Here is a 12406-nt window from a genome sequence, read left to right on the forward strand (position 1 = left end):
GAAAAAAGTGCAACAATGAATGAATGGAAATCCAAAATCTCTGTAAATGTTCATTAAAATTATTAAAATAAAAAAATTAAAAAGAAGAAGATATCACAGTTGGTCATGCACTGTGCTGTCTTCATACAGCAAACTTCATTTTGTATAGTACATACAAAATTTGCTGCGTAGTCTTCTCTGACTTAGATAGTACTTTGTATAGAATCCTTGCGTATTGAATAAGAACTGGTCCGGCTCCTTTTTGCTCTAAAGCGAGCTGTGTGGTGGTGGTTGTGTGCCATCAAGTTAGAACCAATTTATAGCTAATCCTCCAGTTAGTTTTCAGAACCTATCTATTGCACTGGAGGAAATTGTTCATCTTTCTCCTGAGGAACAGTTGGTAGATTCAAACCTCCATTCCTCTGTGTTAGCAGCACAACTCCTTACCCACTGGGCCACCAGAGCTCTATGGGGAGACCTGTGGTAGGAGGCACACAGTGGGACTGACATTCATTTTTTATCATTTTTTTATTAATTTTAATGCAAATTTACAGAGACTTTGGATTTCCATTCACTCACTGTTGCACTTTTCTCCCTGCCCACCACTCCCCCACCAAGTGACATTCTTTTTTAACAGTAATATGACTTCCTATTTCTTGTACAAGTAGCTTTCACATCTTTAATTTAATTATATTAATTTTAATGAACATTTACAGAGATTTGGGATTTCCATTCATTCATTGTTGCACTTTTCTCCCTGCCCACCCCTCCCCACCAGTTTGCTCCTCTCTTTGAAAAGTAAAATTCTTTCATTGCTAAATCCCCCCACAACCCCCCTATCACCCCGAGTACACTCCTCTATGCAACCTTAATTCTGGACTCTTGTGAGAACCATCGTACCCTATCATATATCACTTTTAAATTGTTCTCTCCTTCATCTGTTTCAATGCAGTATACATAATTTATCCAGGTTTTCTCAGTCTTACGCCAACCTTGATGTCAGTCCCATTCTACAACAGTGGCACCTTGAAGTATTTGTCCTTTTGTGACTGAGATATTTCACTCAGCATAATGTCCTCCAGGGTCACCCATTTTGAATAATATTGCATGAGTTCCTTGTTTTCCCATGCAGCGTAGGATTCCATTGTGTGAATATACCACAGATTCTCTATCCATTCATTTGTTGATGGGCACTTGGGTTGTTTCCAACTCGTTGCTATTGTCAACAAAGCCGCAATAAACATGGGTGTGCATCTATCTGCTTAGATGCCGGTTATGGTCTCTTTGGGGTATATTCCCAGTAGTGAAATTTCTGGGTCAAATGGTATCTCTATTTGCAACTTTTTTTTAATTTTTATAGTCTATAATTATTTTTAATATAAGCTAAAATTGACTATGCTCTTTTCTTTTTTGTGTGTGTACCATCAAATCAGATTTGACTGGTACTGGATGAGATTGTTCCTCCTTCTCCAACAAAGCATCTGGTGGATTTGAACCACTCACCTCTAGGATTGCAGTGCAGCTTCTTGCCACTAGGCCACCAGAGCTCGCTTATTTGCAACTTTTTGAGAAAGTGCCACACCACTTTCCACAGTGGTTACACCATTTTACACTTCCACCAACAGTGAATAAGGATTCCAGTTTCTCCACAACTTTGCCAGCATTTGTTGCTTGCTGTTCGGTTAAATTTTGCTATTCTTACTGGAGTTAGGTGAATCTCATAGTTGTTTTGATTTGCATCTCTCTTGGAGCTAGGGATTTTGTGCTAGGGACTTCTTCATGTTCTTGGCCATCTGAATGTCTTCTTTGGTGAAGTGTCTGTTCATATCCTGTGCCCAATTTTCTATTAGGTTATTTACCTTTATCTTGTTGTGGTGCTCAAGTATTTTATAAATTCTAGATATAAGTCCCTCATCTGACATGTCATTATCAAACACTTTTTCCCAGTCTGTGGCTTTCCTTTTTACCCTGTTGGAGAAGTTTTTTGGATACGCATAGGGATTTGATTCTTAGAAGGTCCCATTCATCTATTTTATCTTCTCCTGGTTGTAGATAGCTTTCACATCTTTAAGAAAATTACTTGGGAGACCTAAGAACCCTCCAGGTATAGAAGCAAGGTTAGAGGCATATCAACATGTGGGGAGAAGCTAATTCATGTGGGTGCCTGGGAACAGAAGGCTCCTCCCTCCAGTTGGTACAGACTTGACTGCTCACAAGGGATAGGGCCATTCAGAGAATTATGTTCACTCAGTGCCTATCATGATCAGCTGACTGACTGTTTAAGAAATCTTTCAATCCAAGTCGCACCCCTGCTCCTTTCCTCTGCATCCACAGGGGACACTCTGAGGCTCCGAACAATCCTGGAAGCAATACAGAAGCACATCCATTCGTCCTCCCTCATCTTCAAGCTGGCCCAAGATGCGTTCAAGATTGCTACTCCCACGGACAGCAGTACTGACAGCACATTACTCAATGTGGCCCTGGAGCTAGGGTTACAGGTATGGGGAAGGAGTTGGCCAGCCCTGGTTAGCCCTCTCACCAAATGACATTTGACAAAAGATGAGATCTGAGATCTTAAGTGGACTGAGCACAGACATGCCTTGTGGTTTCTATTGTAGGACACAAACTCTAGGCTGGGTCCTTAGGTAAAGGCTCCATCCATTGGGCTCCATTTTGACCCTAAGATCAGAAGCAAGGGAGCTCTGTTGGCCTAGTGGCAAGAAGCTGCACTGCAATCCCCGAGGCTAACAGTTCAAATTCACCAGATGCTCTGCTGGAGAAGGAGGGGCAGTCTTCTCCTGTACCAGTCAGATCAGATTTGACGGTACACACACACACACACACACACACACAAAACAAACAAACAAACAACCAGAAGCAGTGTCTCTTCAGGCTCCATGTTGTACCCATCCTTACCCTGCTCCCCTTAACCCCTCCATGTCAAACAAAGTAATAAGGTCTTAATTCTCTATCCATCACCAGGCAACCCTCCAATCTGATGGTGGGAGGGGGTGAGCAGGGTTTAAACAGACTTGTCTGTACTTACCAGGGGAGAATCAGCTACTTAAATAACCAAGGATTTCTTGAATAAGAATGAAAAGGAGCAATGGGGAGATGCCACCAGTAAGACTCAGCCCACTGGAAAGGTTTCTTTTGCTCCCAGGTGATGCGGATGACCTTATCAACCCTTAACTGGCGGCGCCGAGAGATGGTGCGGTGGTTGGTGACGTGTGCTACAGAAGTGGGTGAGTCTCCCACCTCCCTCTAACCACAGGGCTAAGGAGTGTCTTGACCCTACTCTTGAAATAGGACAGTGAGTTCTTAGAGCCCTTAGATACCTATTACTGACGGCCTGGGAAAGGATGGGGCTGCTAGAAGGACACAGCCTCTGTCAGCCACCCCAGGTCTGCCCTCACGGCTTGCTTGGACCACACCCTGATTCCAGCAGCACTCTGGTCAGAGACATGTCTGAGAGAATGAGTTCTCAGCCCCCACCGCAACCCCCCAGTGCTCAAGTGCTCTCTTGAGAAGTGGTTTGGTCCCAGCCCCTGCTCATGCTTCTGAGAAACCCCAAACAACTTGGAGGCCGAGGTCCCTAGAGCCCAAAGTCTGAGCACAAGACCCTGCCCTACTTCAGGTAGAAGCCCCAGGTAGACCTGGGACACCTGCCAGAGGGCAGGCACACAGGCTCTGCTACTCCTTCCTTGTGAGGGGCTAAGAGTGCCTGCAAAGACTTCCAACCTTCTGACCTGGGAAAGGGCTGGGACGAGGCTGGGTCTAGCCATCCAGGATGTTCCCCTTCCCCCTATTTGTCTCAGTCCACCTCAAGGCTGCTGAGGAGGGAGAGCTCCTCTCTGCAGGCCAGGTTCTGACCCTGAGTGGTAACCTGGGCAGACCTGGTTCCTCCCGGATGGCCACGGCTGAGTTCGGGCTCTCCCTGGCAGGTGTGCGGGCCCTGGTGAGCATCTTGCAGAGCTGGTACACGCTCTTCACGCCCACGGAGGCCACTAGCATTGTGGCTGCCACGGCTGTGTCCCACACCACCATCCTGCGCCTCAGCCTCGACTACCCGCAGCGGGAGGAGCTGGCGAGCTGTGCCCGCACCCTGGCCCTGCAGTGCGCTATGAAGGATCCACAAAGCTGTGCCCTATCGGCCCTCACGCTCTGTGAGAAAGACCACATCGCCTTCGAGGCCGCCTACCAGATTGCCATTGATGCTGCTGCTGGTGGGATGACCCATTCGCAGCTGTTCACTATCGCTCGCTACATGGAGCTCCGTGGCTACCCGCTACGTGCCTTCAAGCTGGCCTCCCTGGCCATGAGCCATCTCAACTTGGCCTATAACCAGGACACCCACCCAGCCATCAACGATGTGCTCTGGGCGTGCGCTCTAAGCCACTCTCTGGGCAAGAACGAGCTGGCGGCTCTCATCCCGTTGGTGGTGAAGAGCGTGCACTGCGCCACGGTGCTTTCAGACATCCTGCGGCGCTGCACGGTGACCGCGCCCGGCCTGGCGGGCATCCCAGGACGCCGCAGCTCTGGAAAGCTCATGTCCACGGACAAAGCCCCACTGCGCCAGCTGCTGGATGCCACCATCAACGCCTACATCAACACCACACACTCGCGCCTGACACACATCAGCCCCCGCCACTACGGAGAGTTCATTGAGTTTCTGAGCAAGGCGCGGGAGACCTTCCTCCTGCCCCAGGATGGCCACCTGCAGTTTGCCCAGTTCATCGACAACCTCAAACAGATCTACAAAGGCAAGAAGAAGCTGATGCTGCTGGTGCGGGAGCGCTTTGGCTGAGAAAGCAGACAGCTCACCATCAGGGCAGGCTGGGCTCCCAGGTTCTATCAGGTCAGGCCAGGGACATTGAAACATTTGTCTCCACCGAGAGGACTCTGAGAGCCTGTGGCTGAAACCAAAGGACCACGGGGCTCAGGATGGGGAGAGTCTAACTCTGGCCCTTACGCCTGCCTTGGCATAATTCTCACGACAGCCCACCATTCCTGGAGGAGCTGAGCCCTGCAGATTGATCAGAACCCCACAACATGCCACCTCGCATCCCTATAGCCTGCATCTCTTGGGCATTAGCCCCCTCCCCTGGCAAACACAGAACACTGTTCCGTCTCAGGGATTGCTTAACCAGAGAAACAGAAGCATTTATGGTACTGTAAATACTAAAGTATATGTGTTGCCAATGACATTGTAAAGTTGTAACTATTTATAATTCTGGTTCTAATTTGATGGGCACTTGAAGTAGTTTGGGTGGGAGGATAGGATGGTTGAAAGGAAATCTTTTGTTTTCTGAGGAGACTCACAACCATTTCTCAGGTTTCCCTTGTAGAGTGTTATGCTGTTGGCAGTGGAAGAGGGTGGTGTGGCAGGGAGAAAAATGGCCAGTTGGAATAATTCCCAAGTCTTGTCTATGCAGAAACATTAGCCTGCAGACAGGGCATGTGTAGCTCCGATGAGGGTGAGGAGCAGAGGCCAGGACTTTGACTCTTGCCTCATGATGCTGAGGACACTGAAGCACCTGCTCCTGCTCCTGCCTGACGTAGCCTTTCAAGAGCCTGTCGAGCTCCTGGGAGCAAGTGCAGAGAGAAAACAGGGGTCTGGGGTCTGGAGAGCCACTGAGCTCACGATACACATCTGCACTGGTCATCTTTAAGAATAACTTGCTGTTTCATCTCTAATTATGTGTGTGTCTGTGTAGCTAAATACATGCATCCATGCGTGTATATCTGTGCATGTTTGTATGTGCACATACACATGCGAACTGGCACAAGTTCTTCATGTGTTTGTACACATGTGTGAATGCATGTGTGCCAGGCTGTGTGAGGAGGTACACATTTGCATGCATGCGTGAATCTGTGTGTTAAGTGTTTTCATGCTTATATAAGTATTAGTGTGTACATATCTGCACACATAAGTGCATATGTATAAACATGTTTATGCCTGGGTTTTTGCTATTCATGGCTCTTTGTTATTCTGTGTGTATATCTCTACATGTAGATGTCTGTCTGTATGTCTGCAGTTGTGTGTGTGTGTACCTGTATGTCTACATGTAGATATGTCTGAGATCTGCATGAATGTGTCCCTTCTCTTTGCCAGATCTCTCTTCCTCATTCCTGTCTCACCAGCTACACATGTTCCACCTCTGTATCTCCTCTGTTCACCATTCTCTTTCACCACGTAAACTTCCAAGCACCAGTCTATCTCTCTGCCCTAAAATTGGCTGCTTGAGCTCCACAGTTCTTCTGCCACTCCCTGCTTGCTTTTCTTCCCCTGCCTTTCTACCTCAAGCTTCCTCTGCCTGCTTTTTCACTGTCTCCCTGGTCACTGGTTTGGAGACTGGGGCTACAGTGCGTCTGACTTTTCCCTTCCTAGTTTGTAGACCATCTGTACTGGCCCTTTCTTAGCTCTAGCTGACCTTCCACAGTCTGTCACTTTCCTGCTACCTGCTTGTCCCCTATTCTCAGTGTAGAAATTTTAAAGAAGGTAGCAAGGGACATTCAGAAGGGTCTTTTGGATGCCAGTGTCTTGTGTTTACTGTTTCATGTCTTAGTTTCTGAGTAGGGGCAGATGTTGTAGGGAAGGAGTGGTAGCTAGAATGTGAACTAAGTAAGGACTTCCCTGTCTGCTTTGTTTTCCTTTCCTTGACAAACGCTTTGTGTCATCTTTCTTTGCTTCAAACTGACCTATAAGTTATATTTACTGTTTGTGGTTACTGAAGTCTTACTGTCCAGCCATGGGCCTGTACAACCAACCTCTCAGCCCAAGGGGCTGGTGATGGGGTTAAAAGGCTGCTCCCATTTCTGTATCATGATTGCCCCTTCCCTTTAAAAAAATGTATGAACTCACAGTGCTTTCCTATGAATAAATCATGGATCACAGAAAAGATCATTTTTCTAAAAGCAGAAATTACATTCTCTTAATAAATGGAGCCCTCTCTCCTTGCCATGTTGCCTGGCTGGGACATATTGCTGGTTGGGCCTATAACACAGTGGGTTCCTGAGGAGATGTGGATGAGAGAGGAGGGATTTTCTTCCACACCAGACTTTTTTCCGGTTCTTACAGAGACCTCCAGGCCTTGTCTCAGGAAACAGGTAAGAAGACACACTAAGAGGCTGAGAAAATTTTCAGGGTCTTTCTGGAGAGAATGCAGTACAGCTCTGAGACCAGCGGGGCTTCTGGCTCCGGAGGCTTTCTTACCTTGGTAATGGCCTAATCTATGGTCTCTAACCAACCCAGCCTCTAGCTCCCACTTTTTCTGCTTTTTCCATCTTTTATGTCAATGCAGAAGGCCCCTCAACACTTCCCAGCACACTCAGATTCCATACTCCTCTCTAGTCCTTTCTGTAGGTTAGCTTGTTCTATGCCCTCCTTTAATCTATACTCCCTTCTCTTCCCAAACAGTCCGTGTGGCCCCTTGTATGTTGAGGGGTGGGGGTGGGTACCAACCCTTCCTTTCTTCTGCAAATGCCCTAGTTGTTAGGGAGTGCCACAGCACCATGCCACGCTGGGGTTGGATATCTAAGACCAACTAAGGCAGCAGTGAGTATCTTAGCATTAACTCCAATAGCACATATCCACTGGCACTTGAGCCCCATGACATAAGGGAAAAGTCCCAAGAAAAGTGCAGAGGATGAAAAGAAATGAAGATAACAGCCTTGGTCTTTCCCAAACAAAACCACATACTAGATTCCGACTGTGAGGCTTTTATTCTAGAAACAGTCGTCTATGTTTGGTGACACTTGGGGTACAATCCACTGGCTCAGTTCTGTCGAAGTAGACGTGAATGTCTATGCACAGCATCCACAAAGACCCCCACGTGTTCTGGGTCCATGTCAGGGTAAAGTCCATGGCCCAGGTTGGCGATGTAGCGCTGTGGCCCAAAGTCATCCAGCATCTGCTGCACCAGCCGCCTGATCTCCTCCTGGGGGATTAACAGAGCACTGGCTGCAGCAGGGCCAGCATGCCCCTGTCCTCTCTATGTTACAGTGACACATACACAAGCATGCTTCTGCTCTGTTATCCACTGTCATTGGCTCAATAAAATATGTTAGATAGCTAGAATGGGCCAGGCAGTAAGAAAAACAAAGAGGAAAACCCCTGCCCTTATAAAGCTTACACTGTGTGGAGAAGAGGGAAAAGGGGCAAACAGATAATAATAAAAATACAGTTTTTTTATATGCATGTCTCTATGGATGGACTGAGACACGGGAACCCAGGTTATTACCTCAGATGCGTACAGAGCACAGGGATCCAGGTTGCCCTGCAGGGTCACAGTCTTCCCCACGCGCTCCCTGAAAGCAGAGCCAGTGGCAGGTTCGGAAGACTGCATGTACAGCTGCTTCCCCCTTTCCACTTCAGCCCCCAAGACCACTTACCGGGCTTTCTCTGGGGCCAGAGTCCAGTCAAGCCCAACCACCTCATAGCCAGCCTGGGCCAGCTCCTCCAAGGCAAAATGGCCATCCTTAGCAAAGATGATCTGTAGGAAAAGGGCAGATCTCTGAGGCTCAAGGGCCTTGCCAGGCCTACTAATTTTTCTCAGCTGCACGTTTGCTGCCCCCCCACCCCAGTGGTCACTTCACTGCATGCAAGATTTACCCAGAAACTTCCACCAGGCCCAAGGGTTCACCATCCCCATTCTCACCATGGGCACAGGTGCCAGGCCTGCCTCCTGCAGTCCCACCTTCACCCGCTTGGCTATATCACGGATATAGGGTAGTGCAAACTTGGTGAAGAGCTGTGGACCAAGATGCCCTGCGTGGGACTCAAAGAGCTGCAATGCCTGCAATTAAAGAGTGGCAAGGGAAAATACATAAAACCCTGAATTCACACACACAATGGGCTTCAGTTTTCACCATGCAACCTCAACATCTGATCCTACCTGAGCCTATAAGCCCAGTTGTAGTAAAAACGTTTTGCCTCCTCCTGCCAACTCCTGCACTGATTGATCTCCAAACATTCAGAATATCAAGTTCCTTTGCCAGTGTCAAGGTGGGCTTGGCTGTTTCAGCTATATCACTGGAAGTCAAGACCCCCTCCTATCTGGCATTAAGACCCCTGCCCTCTCTGTCCTGACTGCCTTAAACCCCAGTCTACTCATCTCTCCCTGAGCACTGACCTGAGCACCAGCAGCCACTTGTCCCACTAGATATGGTACCAGAATATCAGTGAGGATGTGAAGTAGCTGGTGACTGGCCTGAGGTCTCTGGTAGAGCCAGCGCTTGGCCTGAGCCATGGTGCTGGAGGGGCCACCTTCAATCATGTACGTCATCAGGGTCCACTGCAGAAGTATGCCAAGAGGATGTCACAGGTACAGAAGCCACATTGACATTCCCCTCCTTCTGCCAACAGTCTTGCCAAAAGTGATTCCTCTCTGTCTGAACCCCTGCCCTATCCCACATTACCGGGGCCCCAGCAAAACCAATCAGTGGCACACGTCCATCCAGCCGCTGCCGGGTAAGGGTGATGGCTTGAAACACATAGTCCAGGTCAGAGGCCGCCACTGCAGGATCTCGTAGGTGTTCCAGGTCCCGTTCTTCCCTTAGTGGTGATGGGAAGGTGGGTCCTTTGCCAGGCACCATGGTCACTTCCATGCCCAGTGCCTGGAGGAGTAGAAAACACTGAGTTCTCACGCTGGGATTCCAAGAGGAAGGTTCTGTCCAGCCTACCCAGTTAGAAATCAGGCCAAACTCCTTATCTTCCAGCTTCAGTTTTCCCTTCTGTCTCATGAGGACATATATTCATCTTGACCCCTGAGTAGACTGCTAGAAGGATTTCCAAAGGGTCTTTCCCTCCTTTTTTATCCATTCCCAAATCAGGTTTACGCTGGTACCTGGGGTACAACAAGGATGTCGGAGAAGATGATGGCAGCATCCAGAGGGAACCGTCGCAGTGGCTGTAGGGAATAGGAAACCAGTTACTAGGTGGTAAGCTGATGGAATCAATCCTTCCCTCCTGTGTGGACCCCTCACCTGCAGAGTCAGTTCACAGCAGGTCTCAGGAGATCGGCAGGTGCTGAAAAAGTCTTGGGCAGCTCGGGTTTCCCTAAACTCTGCAGGCAGGAGAGAGAAGTCTGAATTCGGTCTTAAAGCGTTTCAGAGCCCTTCACGCCTCAAAAACGTTTCACCTTGCAGTTGTTCACTTTACACCTCGACACTGACCTGGTAAGTAGCGGCCAGCTTGACGCATGCACCAAACTGGAGTGTAGTCTGTGTCTTCCCCCCAAGCTGCTCGCAGGAACGTGTCATTCTTCAATTCCGGAAAACTCTGGGTTCTGGAGTACAGGTGAAGGGAGGGGGGTTGCGTTAGGCGAGGGGACGGGGAGGGCAGTAGAAGGCCCTGATTCTTAGGTGGAGAATTCAGCCCGAGGGAAACACTATCAGCCTCCTGCAGGCCAACTACCGAGCCCGCTGCTCCCCGCCCATTCTGGCGCCTCTGTCTATCAGATGGTGCGCAGAAGGCTCTGTGCTGGGGCCTCTTCTCTATATACAGTCTCAGTTCCCCCAACCTTAAAGCAACTGGAAAAATGAAGGTAGGATATATGCCCAAATAGTTGGGGGATCTTCGGAGAAGACCCAGTGGGCGGCTGGCTCTGGGACTGTTAAGTCCCTCAGCTTGTTACAGTCAAGGTGGAACTTACACAGCTGAAAATACCGAAAGCTACGATCATTGCTGTGGGTTAGAGAATTCTCCTAATACACCTAATTTAAGGTGCATCTCCTAAATGAAAACCTAGGGAATTGCAGGTCAGCAAAGTGGTTCCTGAAATGAAGGTCCGAGCGACTGGGGTTTGAGTTGGGAGATCTCCACGGAGAAGGCGGTATGAAAGGATAGGTTCCTAAGTTAGCATTCTCGGGTCAAGTCCGGCTGGACTTTACCGGTGTTACAAGGAACTCACCTCAACTCCTTCGACTCCATGGTAAGCGGTCTGTGAAAGTCAACACGGTCCTCACGTTAACTGGAGTATAAACCGGCCCCTAGCTCAGGCTCCGCCCCTTCCTGGAGTGAGCTAAGATCATCGCCATGTTTGACCGTCACATGATCAGACTCCAGTGACAGCTCTGGGGCTGCCCGTGTTGATGCCGGTAGGACCCCTACCATTCTTCACCATAAAGCCCGCAGTAGCGACGCAGCAACAAACGCCCAATAGGAAGAATTAACAGTAACCACATTTTTGGAGGTTGAGAATAATGTATTCTCCTAGAATAGTCTGAGAATCCCAAAAACTAGGAAGAAAAGCTCATTCTCACTCTTATTTTCTATGACAATAAAAAATGGAGTTGTTTTTGTTAGATGCTATGATGTATGACTCAAAGATTCTATGAACTAAAGATCTGAACCCTGTTCAATCCTGTGCTATCCTCACACGTCCTGACACACAAGATATAAACTTGAATCAGTATTTGAACCAAGATATGGCCTTGAGTTAAATCCACTGAATTTCAAGAACTTCTTAAGTTTGAGGTATTGAACACCAATGATCCAAGATGAGTGTGGGATCATATCAAGGATATCATCCATGAAAAAAGCAAAAAGGTCATTACAAAAATGGAGAAGTACAGAAGTCTGAAATTACTGCATATATTTCCCCAAGAAAGTGAGCTCAGGTTATCTAGTGTTTAGAAAGTTGCAATATAAACTCAAAGGTGGTTCAAATCCACTATCTGTTCCACTGTAGAAAGATGGACAATTTACTTTTCTGTGATTAACTGCTTCTGAAAATCCACTGGAGGGTCAGCTATGAGTTGGTTCTAACCAAAGGCAACGAGTTGTTGAATTGTTATTCTCTAAGAACCAGGCAGTATATTAGGTGCAATGGTGAACAATTGACTGCCATCCTAGAACTAGACTGAGGGGAAACTAGAAATCACAATGGTAAATGTTTTAAGAGGGAAAAGCTGGAAACAGCTATCTTAATTGGGGGAAGAGTGGAAGAGCAGCCTCCAAGTAGCAGTAATGACTAGGAGATCAATCTAGTAGGAGTTAGAGGTGGTGGTGGCAGTTGCTGTGTACCGTTGGAACCAACTCATAGCTGACCCTCTGGCAGGTTCAATTAATCACAGGGAGGAGATTGCCTATCCTCCCGTGGATCAGCTGATGGACTTGAACTGCATGTGCTTTGGGGATTGCAGCACAGTTTCTTGCCACTAGGGCTACCAGAGCTCCAGAAGAGTTAGAGGAGAGTCTGGAAATGGCAGCAGGGCCCAATTCATGCAGATTTATGTGCAAGGAGAGGAGGAAAAGAACTGCAAAAAAAAATATTTCTTTTTCGATAACTTCAATTATAAGAAAACTGTCAAATAATACGTGCCTAGAGGTAAGATTTCCTGACTGCTGGTGCCAAGAGTGTTGACTGTGGAGCCGAGCAAACTGAAGCTGTGAACAATCTCAATCTCTTCGTCATCCATCCAG

At 48.0% G+C, this 12406-nt stretch overlaps 2 protein-coding genes across 2 annotated transcripts in view; one reads left to right on the plus strand and one right to left on the minus strand.

Annotated features, from left to right (window-relative positions):
- LOC102844716 (zinc finger SWIM domain-containing protein 5-like) overlaps window positions 1-6005 on the plus strand; it is a 294761-nt gene extending 288756 nt beyond the window's left edge. The window contains exons 12-14 of the mRNA XM_006898995.1: window positions 2314-2477; window positions 3143-3224; window positions 3924-6005. Coding sequence (XP_006899057.1) covers window positions 2314-2477; window positions 3143-3224; window positions 3924-4786 — 1109 coding nt within the window. The 3' untranslated portion in view covers window positions 4787-6005. The remainder of the gene's footprint in view (window positions 1-2313; window positions 2478-3142; window positions 3225-3923) is intronic.
- A 1685-nt stretch (window positions 6006-7690) lies between these two features.
- UROD (uroporphyrinogen decarboxylase) lies at window positions 7691-10920 on the minus strand. Its single transcript, XM_006898996.1, has 10 exons — window positions 10893-10920; window positions 10156-10268; window positions 9967-10046; window positions 9828-9890; window positions 9400-9597; window positions 9114-9275; window positions 8640-8777; window positions 8374-8474; window positions 8223-8289; window positions 7691-7919 (listed from the first exon to the last, which is right to left on the minus strand). Exons 1-10 carry the CDS (start codon window positions 10910-10912, stop codon window positions 7758-7760), a joined length of 1104 nt encoding a protein of 367 aa, XP_006899058.1. The 5' UTR covers window positions 10913-10920; the 3' UTR covers window positions 7691-7757.
- Between the last annotated feature and the right edge of the window lie 1486 nt (window positions 10921-12406).

Source organism: Elephantulus edwardii, unplaced genomic scaffold (assembly GCF_000299155.1).
Source record: "Elephantulus edwardii isolate Elephantulus edwardi_28Jun2011 unplaced genomic scaffold, EleEdw1.0 scaffold00243, whole genome shotgun sequence".
Lineage (NCBI taxonomy): Eukaryota > Metazoa > Chordata > Mammalia > Macroscelidea > Macroscelididae > Elephantulus > Elephantulus edwardii.